Here is a 15,179-nt window from a genome sequence, read left to right as displayed (position 1 = left end):
AGGAACATTCCAGAGCTAGGGACTAGACAACTGAAAATGTCCCTGTCTGAGGCACAGACATTAATGCTGCCAGTCAGAGGCTTTAGAAATGAGTGATTGTGCTTACAAATAACATTGGAAGCCCAACTGTTAACTATTCACCAACCATTACCTGGCCCAAATTTTGAGAAAGATTGTGGAGAATTGCGTTTCTGAGGCCATTGAAGCCTTTATATGACCAATCAATGGTTACTTGAGAGTCTCATCCTGTCTCTTCCAATATTTTATAGGGGGACAGGGAGATCCATATCAGGTGGGAAGCCCCTAGAGTCAGGGAGGATGGGGCTTCTTTTCCAGGCCCTAGTGGCTATTCCACCCAGTTCTACGAAGGTCATCTTTCCATAGAACAGTCCCTCCCCAGCTCCATCCCTCTCACTGGTGTCTGCCAGATTGACTCTGGGCCTATCTTAACCCTGGGCTGGTCTTTGTCTGATCTACCTATACTTCCAGCAGTGGTCACTGTACCCACCTGGCACTGCTGGTTCCAAGCTAGTGACAGGAGCATCACCTTAAAATCAATGAACACAGATCCCAGTGTTGAAATGCTGAAGGATAGCAGTCACCATAGCTGTAGAGTAAAGGATTAACTCCCAAGAATGAACATGGGAGGCTGACACTCATATTGTTGTGATTGTGTGACGGCAAACTGGAGAATGAGCAATTCCTTGTGAGGAGATGTAATGTATATAATTGGGATGAGCGAAATACATAATGGGTTAATAAAGACTTGAGAGTCTAGCCATCTCTCTATCCTTCAGTGACTTGACATTCAGAGGCATTATAACAGTGAGTCCTCCACAATCAACATCTTGGAGGCTACCATTGACCAGAAACCAAACTGAACTAGCCATATTAATGCAGCGTCTATAACAACAGGTCAGAGGTTAGGAATCCTGCAACAATAACCTCCCTCCTGGCTCCCAAAAGCCTGTCTACCATTTACAAGGTACAGGTCAGGAGTATGGTTTACTACTCCCCACTCGCCTGGAGAAAGCAAGAGCTGCAAATTCTGGAGTGAGAGACAGCGCAGTGTGGAGCTGGAGGAACACAGCAGGTCAGGTAGCATCAGAGGAGCAGTAATGTTGACGTTTCGGGTTTACTAATGAAGAGTGTAAACCCAAAATGTCAACTTTCCTGCTCTTCTGATGCTGCCTGACCTGCTGTGTTCCTCCAGCTCCACACTGTATTAACATTCTACTCGCCTATTTGGGTGCAGCTCCAATAACACTGACACCATACAAGTCAAAGCAGCCTGCTTTGATTGTATCAGAGATAATGGGAACTGCAGATGCTGGAGAATTCCAAGATTATAAAATGTGAGGCTGGATGAACACAGCAGGCCAAGCAGCATCTCAGGAGCACAAAAGCTGACGTTTCGGGCCTAGACCCTTCATCAGAGAGGGGGATGGGGAGAGGGAACTGGAATAAATAGGGAGAGAGGGGGAGGCGGACCGAAGATGGAGAGTAAAGAAGATAGGTGGAGAGAGTATAGGTGGGGAGGTAGGGAGGGGATAGGTCAGTCCAGGGAAGACGGACAGGTCAAGGAGGTGGGATGAGGTTAGTAGGTAGATGGGGATGCGGCTTGGGGTGGAGGGAAGGGATGGGTGAGAGGAAGAACCGGTTAGGGAGGCAGAGACAGGTTGGACTGGTTTTGGGATGCAGTGTGTCGGGGGGAAGAGCTGGGCTGGTTGTGTGGTGCAGTGGGGGGAGGGGACGAACTGGGCTGGTTTAGGGATGCAGTTGGGGAAGGGGAGATTTTGAAACTGGTGAAGTCCACATTGATACCATTAGGCTGCAGGGTTCCCAGGCGGAATATGAGTTGCTGTTCCTGCAGCCTTCGGGTGGCATCATTGTGGCAGTGCAGGAGGCCCATGATGGACATGTCATCAAGAGAATGGGAGGGGGAGTGGAAATGGTTTGCGACTGGGAGGTGCAGTTGTTTGTTGCGAACTGAGCGGAGGTGTTCTGCAAAGCAGTCTCCAAGCCTCCGCTTGGTTTCCCCAATGTAGAGGAAGCCGCACCGGGTACAGTGGATGCAGTATACCACATTGGCAGATGTGCAGGTGAACCTCTGCTTAATGTGGAATGTCATCTTGGGGCCTGGGATGGGGGTGAGGGAGGAGGTGTGGGGGCAAGTGTAGCATTTCCTGCAGTTGCAGGGGAAGGTGCCGGGTGTGGTGGGGTTGGAGGGCAGTGTGGAGCGAACAAGGGAGTCACGGAGAGAGTGGTCTCTCCGGAAAGCAGACAGGGGTGGGGATGGAAAAATGTCTTGGGTGGTGGGGTCGGATTGTAAATGGCGAAAGTGTCGGAGGATGATGTGTTGTATCCGGAGGTTGGTGGGGTGGTGTGTGAGAACGAGGGGGATCCTCTTAGGGCGGTTGTGGCGGGGGAGGGGTGTGAGGGATGCGATGCGGGAAATACGGGAGACGCGGTCAAGGGCGTTCTCGATCACTGTGGGGGGAAAGTTGCAGTCCTTAAAGAACTTGGACATCTGGGATGTGCTGGAGTGGAATGTCTTATCGTGGGAGCAGATGCGGCGGAGGCGGAGGAATTGGAAATAGGGGATGGAATTTTTGCAGGAGGGTTGGTGGGAGGAGGTGTATTCTAGGTAGCTGTGGGAGTCGGTGGGCTTGAAATGGACATCAGTTACAAGCTGGTTGCCTGAGATGGAGACTGAGAGGTCCAGGAAGGTGAGGGATGTGCAGGAGATGGCCCAGGTGAACTGAAGGTTGGGGTGGAAGGTGTTGGTGAAGTGAATGAACTGTTCGAGCTCCTCTGGGGAGGAAGAGGCGGCGCCGATACAGTCATCAATGTACCGGAGAAAGAGGTGGGGTTTGGGGCCTGTGTAGGTGCAGAAGAGGGACTGTTCCACGTAACCTACAAAGAGGCAGACATAGCTCCATTTCCTCCCTTTTCTCCATTTTCTCCCCTTTGGTCCAGGAACTCCCCACCTACGTCCGTGACACCACCCACGCCCTCCACCTCCTCCAGGACTTCCAATTCACTGGCCCCCAATACGTCATATTCACCATGGACGTCCAGACCCTATACACCTGCATTCCGCATGCAGATGGCCTCAAGGCCCTCCGCTTCTTCCTGTCCCGCAGGCCCGACCAGTCCCCCTCCACCGACACTCTCATCCGCCTAGCTGAACTCGTCCTCACCCTCAACAACTTCTCTTTTGACTCCTCCCACTTCCTACACGCTAAGGGGGTGGCCATGGGCACCCGCATGGGCCCCAGCTATGCCTGCCTCTTTGTAGGTTACGTGGAACAGTCCCTCTTCCGCACCTACACAGGTCCCAAACCCCACCTCTTCCTCCGGTACATTGATGACTGTATCGGCGCCGCCTCTTCCTCCCCAGAGGAGCTCGAACAGTTCATCCACTTCACCAACACCTTCCACCCCAACCTTCAGTTCACCTGGGCCATCTCCAGCACATCCCTCACCTTCCTGGACCTCTCAGTCTCCATCTCAGGCAACCAGCTTGTAACTGATGTCCATTTCAAGCCCACTGACTCCCACAGCTACCTAGAATACACCTCCTCCCACCCCACCCTCCTGCAAAAATTCCATCCCCTTTTCCCAATTCCTCCGCCTCCGCCGCATCTGCTCCCACGATAAGACATTCCAGTCCCGCACATCCCAGATGTCCAAGTTCTTTAAGGACCGCAACTTTCCCCCCACAGTGATCGAGAACGCCCTTGACCGCGTCTCCCATATTTCCCGCAACACATCCCTCACACCCCGCCCCCGCCACAACCGCCCTAAGAGGATCCCCCTCGTTCTCACACACCACCCTACCAACCTCCGGATACAACGCATCATCCTCCGACACTTTCGCCATTTACAATCCGACCCCACCACCCAAGACATTTTTCCATCCCCACCCCTGTCTGCTTTCCGGAGAGACCACTCTCTCCGTGACTCCCTTGTTCGCTCCACACTGCCCTCCAACCACACCACACCCGGCACCTTCCCCTGCAACCGCAGGAAATGCTACACTTGCCCCCACACCTCCTCCCTCACCCCCATCCCAGGCCCCAAGATGACATTCCACATTAAGCAGAGGTTCACCTGCACATCTGCCAATGTGGTATACTGCATCCACTGTACCCGGTGTGGCTTCCTCTACATTGGGGAAACCAAGCGGAGGCTTGGAGACCGCTTTGCAGAACACCTCTGCTCAGTTCGCAACAAACAACTGCACCTCCCAGTCGCAAACCATTTCCACTCCCCCTCCCATTCTCTAGATGACATGTCCATCATGGGCCTCCTGCACTGCCACAATGATGCCACCCGAAGGCTGCAGGAACAGCAACTCATATTCCGCCTGGGAACCCTGCAGCCTAATGGTATCAATGTGGACTTCACCAGTTTCAAAATCTCCCCTTCCCCAACTGCATCCCTAAACCAGCCCAGTTCGTCCCCTCCCCCCACTGCACCACACAACCAGCCCAGCTCTTCCCCCCAACACACTGCATCCCAAAACCAGTCCAACCTGTCTCTGCCTCCCTAACCGGTTCTTCCTCTCACCCATCCCTTCCTCCCACCCCAAGCCGCACCCCCATCTATCTACTAACCTCATCCCACCTCCTTGACCTGTCCGTCTTCCCTGGACTGACCTATCCCCTCCCTACCTCCCCACCTATACTCTCTCCACCTATCTTCTTTTCTCTCCATCTTCGGTCCACCTCCCCCTCTCTCCCTATTTATTCCAGTTCCCTCTCCCCATCCCCCTCTCTGATGAAGGGTCTAGGCCCGAAACGTCAGCTTTTGTGCTCCTGAGATGCTGCTTGGCCTGCTGTGTTCATCCAGCCTCACATTTTATTATCTGCTTTGATTGTTACCACACCCAGAAACATTCACTCCATTCACCACCAATGGCTAGGAGCACTAATGTGTTCTACCTACAAGATGCACTCTGAAATTCACTAAGGCTCCTCAGACAGCATCATTACCACTTCCATCTAGAAGAACAAGGACAACAGATACATAGGAATACCAGCACCTGCAGTTTCCCCTCCAAGCCACTTGCCACGCTGACTTGGAAATATATCATCGTTCCTTCTGTGCCATTTGACAAAATCCTGGCATTCCCTCTCTAACAGCAATGTGGGTCAACTCACAGCACATGGACTGCAGTTTTTCACAAGGCAATTAGGGATGAGCAATAAATGCTGGCCAGTCAGCTATACCCACCTCCTGAGTGAATGAAAAATGAGACCCCACAAATACTATCTCGAACCCCACCAAGATGGTGAATGGGCTCCACACTGATCCTTTTGCCAGGCAGTGAGGAACCAGGTTTGAAGCAGTGTGTTGTGTGTGGGTCCGTAAAGTTCTGTAAGGGTCAGTCAGAGTAAAGAAGTTTAAGGAGACAGAAACAAAGCTGCTGGAAAAGCTCAGCAAGTCTGGCAGTATCTGTGAAGGAAAAAACAGAGTTAACCTTTTGGGTTTGGTGACCCTTCCTCAGCATCCGCAGTTCTTTCATTTTTACTGAAAGGAGACAGACTCTGAGGCTCATGTGCTCTCAGTTGTTTCTATTGTTACACAAATTGTGTTCACAAACCTGTAAGTAATTGTAATAATGCATTAAGCTTTGTATTATTTCATTAATATAATTAGACTAGAAAGGTAGCTATCCTCTTCTACACTTGACATTTTGGGCTTGAAGGAACACAATCAGCAGCAGCAGCTGAGTAAAATCTGGCTGTCGTTGTTGGCGTTGAGATTTTGTTGACTCCGTTGGCATCCGAAAGGCTTAATGAGTTGGACGTGTTCTCATTGAGCCAGAGGGGAACTAATAAACATTTCAAAATTATAAAAAGCTTTGACAGACTAAACAGTGAAAGACTGTTTTCACTTGTTTGTGAGTTACAAACAAGGCATGGATTGAAAATGATCACTAATTGAAGAAAGTGGGATGATTTTCCACAGCCCAGGTCTTTCAAGCAGAGTCCTTTCCCACAAATGACTTTAAAGCAACAACAACTGATGTTTATCAAGTGCTCTTAACATATAAAACATCCTGAAAAGTTACAGAATAAAATTTGGCACTGAACCACCAAAGCAGTTACTAGGTCTGGCCAAGTTTGGTTTAAATTGGTGCTTTTTGGTGAGGTATTGAGACTGAGAGGTTTAAAAAGGACATTCAGAGCTTGGAATGTCTGCACTAAAGGCAGGGTGCTTAAAACTGAAGGTGCTCCGGTGACTCAAATTAGGGAGTCCTGTGATAATCTGTTATTTGTAAAGACTTAGGAACTAATACTTATGAGAATAATTGTCCAGGCGCAAGAGTTACTGCTGCAATGTAGCTGGACAGTGATCTATCCATCCATCAGACTTGTAAGAAATGACTTGAAACTTTTGAGTGTAAAAGCCTGATTATTTTTAACTTATGAGGACCAGTAGAACCCACAGCAAATACAAAATTGGGGGCTGGAGTTGATAATAGAGATTGGGAGAGGCGGGGTCATGGAGAGATTTAAAAGATGGATAAAAATTTTAAATTAAAATGTTGCTTAACCAGGAACCAATATAAGTGATCAAACACAGGAGCACGCAAAGGAGCATCAATTCAAAGATGCTGGATAATTATTTAAAAAGCCAGAAACAGCACAAGAAAAGTTTGGGAAATGGGATTTGAGTAAATGGATTTTATTAAATCCATATCGAAGTGGATTCTTTCTGGCTTCAGTATAATTCTTTGGGAGAATCGCCCAAATATAAAATTGGCTCTAATGTATTTTGTGGTTTTCTGTACATTAGACCAAGTAATATACATCACAAAGAGTCAGTTTTGTACTGATTCAGATATCTGGAATCTTATAAACAATTAACTATGTATGATTCAGGTTTAATATATAGTTTGAGTCTGGGTTTTATATATATAATTAATCAGCCCATGCAGATGTGTTAGAGTCATGAAAATCTACACCACAGAAAAAGGTCCTTCTTGGAAAATTACTTTTTATGGTTAATTTTCCCTCACTAGTTCCTGTTCAGATATATTATGGTACACCTCTGGTGCAGGTGGGACTCAAACCCTAGCCTTCACTGTCAAAGTGAGGCCAAACGTAAACGGGAAGAGCAACACTAGATGTTTTGCCATGGGATCTTACTGCCCAATGGCCTGACTTCACTGGCTTCAAAATTTCTCCATCCTCAACCTGTCCTTCCTACTCACCTATCCACTCCACCCTTCTCCCTGACCAACCACAGTAACCCCTCACTTGCATCCAACTATCACCATCCCACATACCCTTATCCCCCACCCCCAACCAATCTCATAATCTATTTACTTCTGGGCTCCCCTTCCCCTCCCCAGTCCTCACGAAGGGTTTTGACCCAAAACGTTGACTTCCCTCCTCCTCAGATGCTGTCTGACCTGCTGTGCTTTTCCAGCTCCATATTTATTGACTTTGGGTTATACGCTTACCTAGTTTACAGTTCCATTGTGTATATAGTTGACTGGTTAACAAACTGTTAGCAGACTAAGTATTAACTGAATGTACAGAGAGAGTAAGGTGGAGACCTTTTGTACTGAAGCATCACATGTCACAATAACATCTAGTTCGCTTGAAGGTATAATGCCTTTCTGAGATCTGTGTAATAATATAGCAGTCCCAACTCTGTATAGATCCAATCCATCTGGCTTGACATGTCCCATCAACCCCCAGAATTGTCCCCAGGAAATTATAGCTCTCCTTCTTGCACCATTTTCCAGCTAATATTCATCTTAATCCTCCTAATTCTATACTCATTAAATTCTACACTCTACATTCACATGGTGCAAGGAATTACCCAAAGATTACTGCTCTTTCATCCTGCTTGTTAATTTAACACCCAGCTGCCTAAGTTCTGAATATAACTTAGGCGTTGGCAGAATCCCATACTCCTACCCCCCACAAGATATTACTGATGTTACACTTCTTTGTGGCACCCAAGTTGATGTTCAAAGCCTAACCAAGCAATTCCTTTGCCTCTTTCCCTTAGCTCCTTGATGTGTTCCTGTCCAAAACCCTGGACATTCCTCTCTCTAGTGGCCATCTCCATCATCCTGGGATTTCCTGACAAATCCCAACATTGCCCACTACTGAGTTCTGACACTGCAGGCTCTGCCAACAGTTTTCTAGAAGCTGGATGTCTGTGCAGGTGAGGGGGCTGAAGTCATTTACCTTGTTCAGGCTGGCAGGGATGGCATGACTGCAGGGTGGCCTTTTTTTAAACTGTTATGTGTTGGCTAGATCTGCAGTTATTGCCTGACCCTATTTACCCAGAGGGCAGCTAAGAGTCAACCACATTGCTGTGGGCCTGGAGTCACATGTAAGCCAAACCTGGTTAGATCAGCAGATTTCCTTGCCCAAAGGACATTAGTGAGCCTGATGGGTTTTAATGACAATCAACAGTGGTTACATGGTCACCTTAGAGAAACTTTTTATTGAATTCACGTCCTACCATCTGTATGATGGGATTCGAACCCATGTCCCCATGAACCTGGGATTCTGGAGTACCAATCACAGAGTCATAGAAGTGTTACCCACCAAAATGATGCCATTTGGGCCATCATGCCTGTTATCCAGTGACATCACCACTACACCATTGCCTTCATCAATCAGTTTGGGACTGACCTGTCTTCAGGGTGAGGGGATGCTGAATGCATGGACCTTGTAAAATTTAGTTCTATAGGTCAAAGCTAAACACAACAAATAGTCCTGGAAGGAGCAGTGAGAACCAATCAGATAATTCAAAACTGTTTCACTTTGACCTGTATATTTTGGCATTTCAGTAAGGGAAGGCCTTACATCTGAGACTATGGTAAGAACAAAGGACAATTCCAAATTTACAGCTAAGTCATGACATGAACCAGACAGAGTATTTGAAACATCCATGGCAAATGGTTTCTGTTGAGAAGCCTTGAGCTCCAGTTCATGGGGCTTCCTACAGCTATCACTCCTAGCTGACTCACTGTGGCCAAGTATGAAAAGAAGAACAGAACACTGGGGAATACAGCAAAGAAAGAAAATATGGGTTTGTTTCTCCAGACATGGTCCCTGACCAACTAACTGCTTCCGACACCAGTTATATTTTGTTGATCTATATGCCCACAGACTCCAGCCTTCATTTGTGCCACTTACTGCAAACAATTATTTCTTGTAGCTCCCAGAATACACTTCAATTTCATAACCCTTTAAAATGTAACAGCAATTATACAAGCTAGGCTGACACATGGCAATCAGGTTTCCTGCACAATTGACAGCAAAACTGCCTTTCCTTGAAAACACCAACATTTGCTGTTTGTTCATAATAATTAATACGAGAAACAAGGAAATGGTAGCAGAAAATAATGAGAATAGAGACAGGGCATATCAATAGGACCTGATGGTTTCCTCAACAGGATATTAAAATTAGGTGAAAATCTTATAAACAGATATTCTATTCATAATCTTCTAAAATTTACCCCTTTCAGGAATTGTCCCTAATATTACCCCAAAGTTTAAGGAGGTGACCCAATTGGTTTACTGCCTGTTATGGGGATAATGTTAGAATCTGTTATTGGGACAGAAGGACAGTAAACTTGGACTAACCTGAACCAGGGAGAGCTAACACAGATTTGTAAAGAGTTAAGTGTCTCTGGTGTGTTGAATTGATGTTCAGTGGCAGCAGCGTGTACTGTCTGGAAGGTGAACTGTAGTAACTCATTCAGACTTCTTCGACAGCATCTTCTCAATGTGTGAGCTCCACCATCAGGAAGGACAAAGGTAGCAGAAGCATGGAACACTATCACCTGCAAGTTTCCGTCCAAGCCTCTTATCATCCTGACTTTGATATAAATAATTATCACTGGCTTAAAATCGTGGAACTCCATTCACAACAGCATTATGTGTCTGCCTACACCACACGGACTGCAGCAGTTCAAGATGGCAGTTCACCACAATCTTGCCAAGGACATCTAGGGAATAGCCAACGGCCTGCCAGTAACACCCACATTGTCTGAACAAATAATACATCGTATGTTTGAAATAAAAAATAACCAAGAGTAATATCACAAGCAGCCACTACCATTCAGGATAAGAGAGTAATAAATATAGTCTATAGGGATTTCCAAAGAATATTGAAAAAAGGTTCCTCATAACTTACTATAAGCATAAATTACAACAGATAAAACTGGAGTCACATTTTGTGACGTGTTAATACACCTCTCCCACATTTGACAACACTGCATCTTCCAGCACACCATTAGCCACAGAGTGAGCACATAGGTATTGATTGGTAATGAGAAAAACAAGCTCTGAAAATGATGACATTTGAGGACTATACCGAGGAGGGCATCACTAGAACTGTCCAGCAGGATAGAGCATGTTCACAGCAATGTAATAATTTTAATTAACTTGTGTAACTTACTTTATTTGCAACAACCAAATCCACCAAGCCCTTTGTTGATTGAATCAGAACTTCAGCCTCTTGGATTGAAAGTCCAGTCAATGAGGATCCATTTGCCTTAAGCAGTTTATCTCCTGGACTGAGTCTCCCATCTCTAAATGTCATATTGTAAAAAAATCTCAAATGAATACTGAGAACAACATTGTACAAAAGTAATAACTACCACATGATTCCATTTCATGTGTGCACTGCTCAAAAGGCAAGTCCTTGGCTCACCATCTGCTGATATTTCATCCTGACCCAACTTTCCTTGGCAGTTTTTGTCAGTGGTGGTTTGCCATTGGCTTTCACTCTCAGTGACATGTCCCAAGTTTACCTCAGTCAGAGCAGGAAATTAACCCCTGCTGTTGGCATCATCCTGAACCATACATTAGCCATCTGAGCTAACCAGCCCCATTAGTAACAAAGGATAACTGCTGTTATTTTGTACTCTGCAGCGAAGGCAATGGGAGAACACAAAGCTGAGTGCCCTGCAGTCTAAAGAAGGTTTGCCACTGGAACATTTTGGGGAGTAAATCTAGTCATAAGAATACCAACAACTATCCCATGATAGTGATGTTGTTGTATCCAGAGTGCTTGTTGTTTCTTAATACCCTGCAATGTAAGTTTGTTGAAGATTTGTGATGATGGGGACTTCAGGAAGAAGCCAAGATGAATTATCCATTCAGCATTTATGGCTGAATATGGTTGCAAGTGCTTCAATCTTTTACATTCATTAGTTAGGGTCCCCCTATACTGACAGCGGGTTGATGAAAAGAACTACCTCTTCCCCCTATTGGTTATTCAATAGTCCACCACCATTCACTGCTGGGTGTGATAGGATCACAGGGCTTTGATTTTAACTGTTTGGTTGTGGAATCACTTAACTCTGCCTGTAGTATTTTAATTATTCTGTTTAGCAAGCATGCAATCCTGTGTTGCATACAACTGCGATAACAAAGTGAAAGGGTCTAGGCCTGAAATATCAGCTTTTGTGCTCCTAAAGTGCAGCTTGGCCTGCTGTGTTCATCCAGCTCCACACTTTGATATCTCAGATTCTCCAGCATCTGCATTTCCCATTATCTCTCTTACATACAACTGCACCAGGTTGACACCTCATTTTTAATTATTCTCCTGGCTTGCAGGCTTACACTTCCCCTCGGTTGATGTTCATCGTCAAGTGGAGAATGTGGAAAGCCGTGAGGTTACGGATTGAGGTCGAATACAATCCTGCTGATTCTGACACACCCTCAGTGCCTCACAGATGCCCAGTTGTTAGATCTTATCAAGATCTATCTTATTTAGCACGATAGTAATGCCACAAAACACAATGTGTGCATCTTCAGTGGGAAGATGGGGCTTTGTTTCCACATACACTGTGATGGTCCCTCTGAACAATATTTGCATGGATAGACGCATCAGTGACAGGTAGGAAATGGTCATGTCATCTTAGTTCTCTCATCACCAACTGAAGTGTAGAGATACGTCCTCCAGGGCTTGGCCAGTTTTGACATCAGTGCCACGATGACCCACTCTTGATGCTGAACACTGCAGTTCCCCACCTAGAGACTTGACTCCTCTGTACTTCTTCTAAGAGTTCTTCTACATGCAGGGACTTGATTCACCAGCCGATAGAGGTCGCGAGGTTTCTTTGCCCAGATTTAACCTGATGTTTTGGGGTTGAGAGTAAATATTGAGGTCACTCTGGGCTACTTTATTCCTGACTATATACCACTGTGCCACCACCTTTGATTGGCCTGTGTTAGCAATGGGATATGATGGAAGAGTCTGGGCTATTGGTTGAAAAGATATGACACTGTAAGAATGACTCTATCAGGTTATTGCTTGACAAGTCTGTGGTACAGTTCTCCTTCCCAGTTTTGGCTTAGCTCCTGGATACTAATCAGGAACAGTGTCAACACCATATGAATGATGGAATGAAAGGCCCCGTCATCCATGTTACATTCAAATCTTCATGACCACTGAATCGGCCCAGCAATCCACACACTCTGCAAAAAAGGTATTCCCAGACAAGCCATAATGGGAAATTCAGGCACATTTACTTACATCAGTCAGACCCTGAGAAGAGACATTTAAAAGAGAATTGCCACCATCTGCCTCTTTAATGAACCTTCAGCAGTTTGCCTAATGTAGAAAATATCTGGCTTAGAATAGGAAAGAATATTTGTGTAGGCAAAGTAGTCAGCAATGTTTTGGAAGAAATATTGGAGTTTACCAGACTGTTGATTAGATCAGTCACATACTCCCGATATCATCTTACAGCAAACAGTCCCTCTTACCTCTCAATTATTTCCTTCATTCATTGAACATCAATCTCAGCTCCTTTTAGAATATAAAAGGATAATTGCTGTTAAAGTTTGATGAAACAAAGACCTGATCTTGTGCTGAGAAAGAAATCTGCCAGCGTGTTCTGTGGTTCCTCACGGTCTGGGCGAGTGACTCACAATTGGATCACTACTGTAGCTGTTCTGATTTAGAAAGCACTTTCCACTTTTACATCACTTTTACAATGTGAGGCTGCTTCTGGAGGATGTTATCAAGGAGGTAAGGGCATAAATTCATGAATATTCAGTTAGCTGCCTATGAAGCTACCTCGTGCCAATTCAATGTACATCAGAGAAGAACTGCCCAGAAACTCAGTCGTAGAAAATGGATAAACAGAGACTGCTTAGCTGGACCCTCAAGCCTGCCCCACTCCCATGATGGCTGGAATGTCGAGACGTAGCCACCAGACCAGACCTGGAATGTGTTTTACTCATTACCATCACTACTTTCAAGTAATGAATTGACAACATCCTGCTCTACCTTATCGTTACATAGCTTGAACTTGTGTCCCTAGTCCTTCCCAAAGTGGCAAACTGGAAATAATCTATCCATGTTGAAATGAGAGACTGGTATCCCGTGACCAAATCACCCTTTATTTACACATGGAGAGTCCTTGACACTTATCCAGCTCCCTCGGAACCAGCTCTCAGAATGAACAGGGTGTTTGACACTCCTGTTCATATCTGTCAGCCAGGTTTCCCTGATTGGAACCGGTTAAGAGGCTCAATCAGGGAGCTCATACTTTATTAGATCTACCTGGCTGACCTCATTACAATTACTAAACATATGCTTTTGGTTATTCCACCTGCCATTGAGTTCAGGGCACCATCTGACCATTTAAGCTGTGCTCTTTATAAATGGTTTTTGACATGAAAAACAAATGCCTAAAACATTGCTCTCCATTTCATACTTCATCAATAACACATTTGGGTAGAACATTCTTTTTGAAGCTGGGATGGTAACCTGGCCTAGAGGATTACCGACTCTTTATAGAACCAAGCTAATCTCATAGCATTGTGGGATTTATAATGGAGAGAGGTGTTTGATACAAGTGTATCAGAACTGTGGTCATTTGCAGCTTCAATTATCTCTGAGCATCAGTAAACAGAAGCCTCTGCTTAAACTGCACAAGGATCAGAGATGGCTGAACACCAAGCTTCTGAAAAGGAGAGATTCCCATTTTGAGTGAGTTACCTGTCAGCAGCCCCTCCGCTGATCACATGGTTAACTGTTATAGATGATGGTTCATTTCCGTCCACGCTGATCTGAATCCCAAGGTCCTGGTCTCCTGTGGCTATGTACAACCTACAGGTTCCTAGTGCAGGCTCCTGTCAAAACAATGTATGTGTTTAGATTCAGCTAAACAAACTCATGTTATCCAGAGCTAGTGGATAAGTATGGCAGGTATAGTGGCTCAACTGTTAGCACTGCTGCCTCATAGCACCAGGGACCCAGGCTCAATTCTACTCTAGTATGATAGCCTGAAAGGAGTTTGTATATTCTGCCTGTGTCTGCGAGGGTTTCCTCTCACTGTTCGTAGAGGTGTTTGTTAGGTAGGTTGGCCATGTTAATAGCCTGTAGTGAGCAGGATGTGCAGGCTAGGTGGATTGGCCATGGCAAATGCAGTCACATCCATCCTTCTGAATAAATACAGGGCCAACCTGTGATACCAACATCCCATGAATTGTTAAAAAAAAGGGTGATGAAGACAAATGGGCAATAATTAATGAAAAAATGAGGTTTCAAGGAACATTTTGAAGGAGGCATTAAGAGTGGAACATACATAATTCATACAATTTGTGACCCCCAATAAAACACCTGCTTCTTTACTCACCCTTACTGGTAGCATATGATGTTCTGCTCTACAGGTTTCCAGTGATCTTTATGATATTTACATCTCTGTGGATTCTCAAGGGGTGATTAGCACATGCAACCTGTGATTTACTGTATGTCTTTTAATATAATCTTCTGTTAGATGTTTGGAAATACAGAACTTGAGTGTTGTTGGAAAACAATACATTTTGCCAAAGATTTTCTTCTTGCGCTTGTAAGGACATTTTGCCAGAAATACTAAAGTAATGGGAAAACAACATTTTTAGCTTAAGAGAGGGGAGCTTTAATTAGTTGGCAAGTAAACTTTGGTAAAGATCTTGCCATGGCCAATACACCAGTTAATGAGGAGTGACAGTTAACTGCCAAGTTTGTTTGTTTAAATTTTAAAGTGGGCAGGTTGAAAATGATTGGTTCAATTTTAAGGGCAATGTTTGGCCAACAAATGGCTGTCACTTATACACTGTGTGTATCTATTTGTGTCTGTTTTAACTCAATAAAATAGGAGACAGCTATACTTTGATTCTTTTCTCCGGGGA

At 45.2% G+C, this 15,179-nt stretch overlaps 1 protein-coding gene across 1 annotated transcript in view; it reads right to left on the bottom strand.

The window, feature by feature from the left end:
- The window catches only part of il16 (interleukin 16), a 121,687-nt gene that overhangs the window by 90,200 nt on the left and 16,308 nt on the right, over positions 1–15,179 (bottom strand). The window contains exons 4-5 of the mRNA XM_048562817.2: positions 14,005–14,138; positions 10,447–10,579 (exon numbers count right to left, since the gene is read on the bottom strand). Coding sequence (XP_048418774.1) covers positions 10,447–10,579; positions 14,005–14,138 — 267 coding nt within the window. The remainder of the gene's footprint in view (positions 1–10,446; positions 10,580–14,004; positions 14,139–15,179) is intronic.

The sequence above is a fragment of the Stegostoma tigrinum genome, chromosome 33, assembly GCF_030684315.1.
Source record: "Stegostoma tigrinum isolate sSteTig4 chromosome 33, sSteTig4.hap1, whole genome shotgun sequence".
NCBI lineage: Eukaryota > Metazoa > Chordata > Chondrichthyes > Orectolobiformes > Stegostomatidae > Stegostoma > Stegostoma tigrinum.
This window is presented reverse-complemented; position numbering and strand designations above follow the sequence as displayed.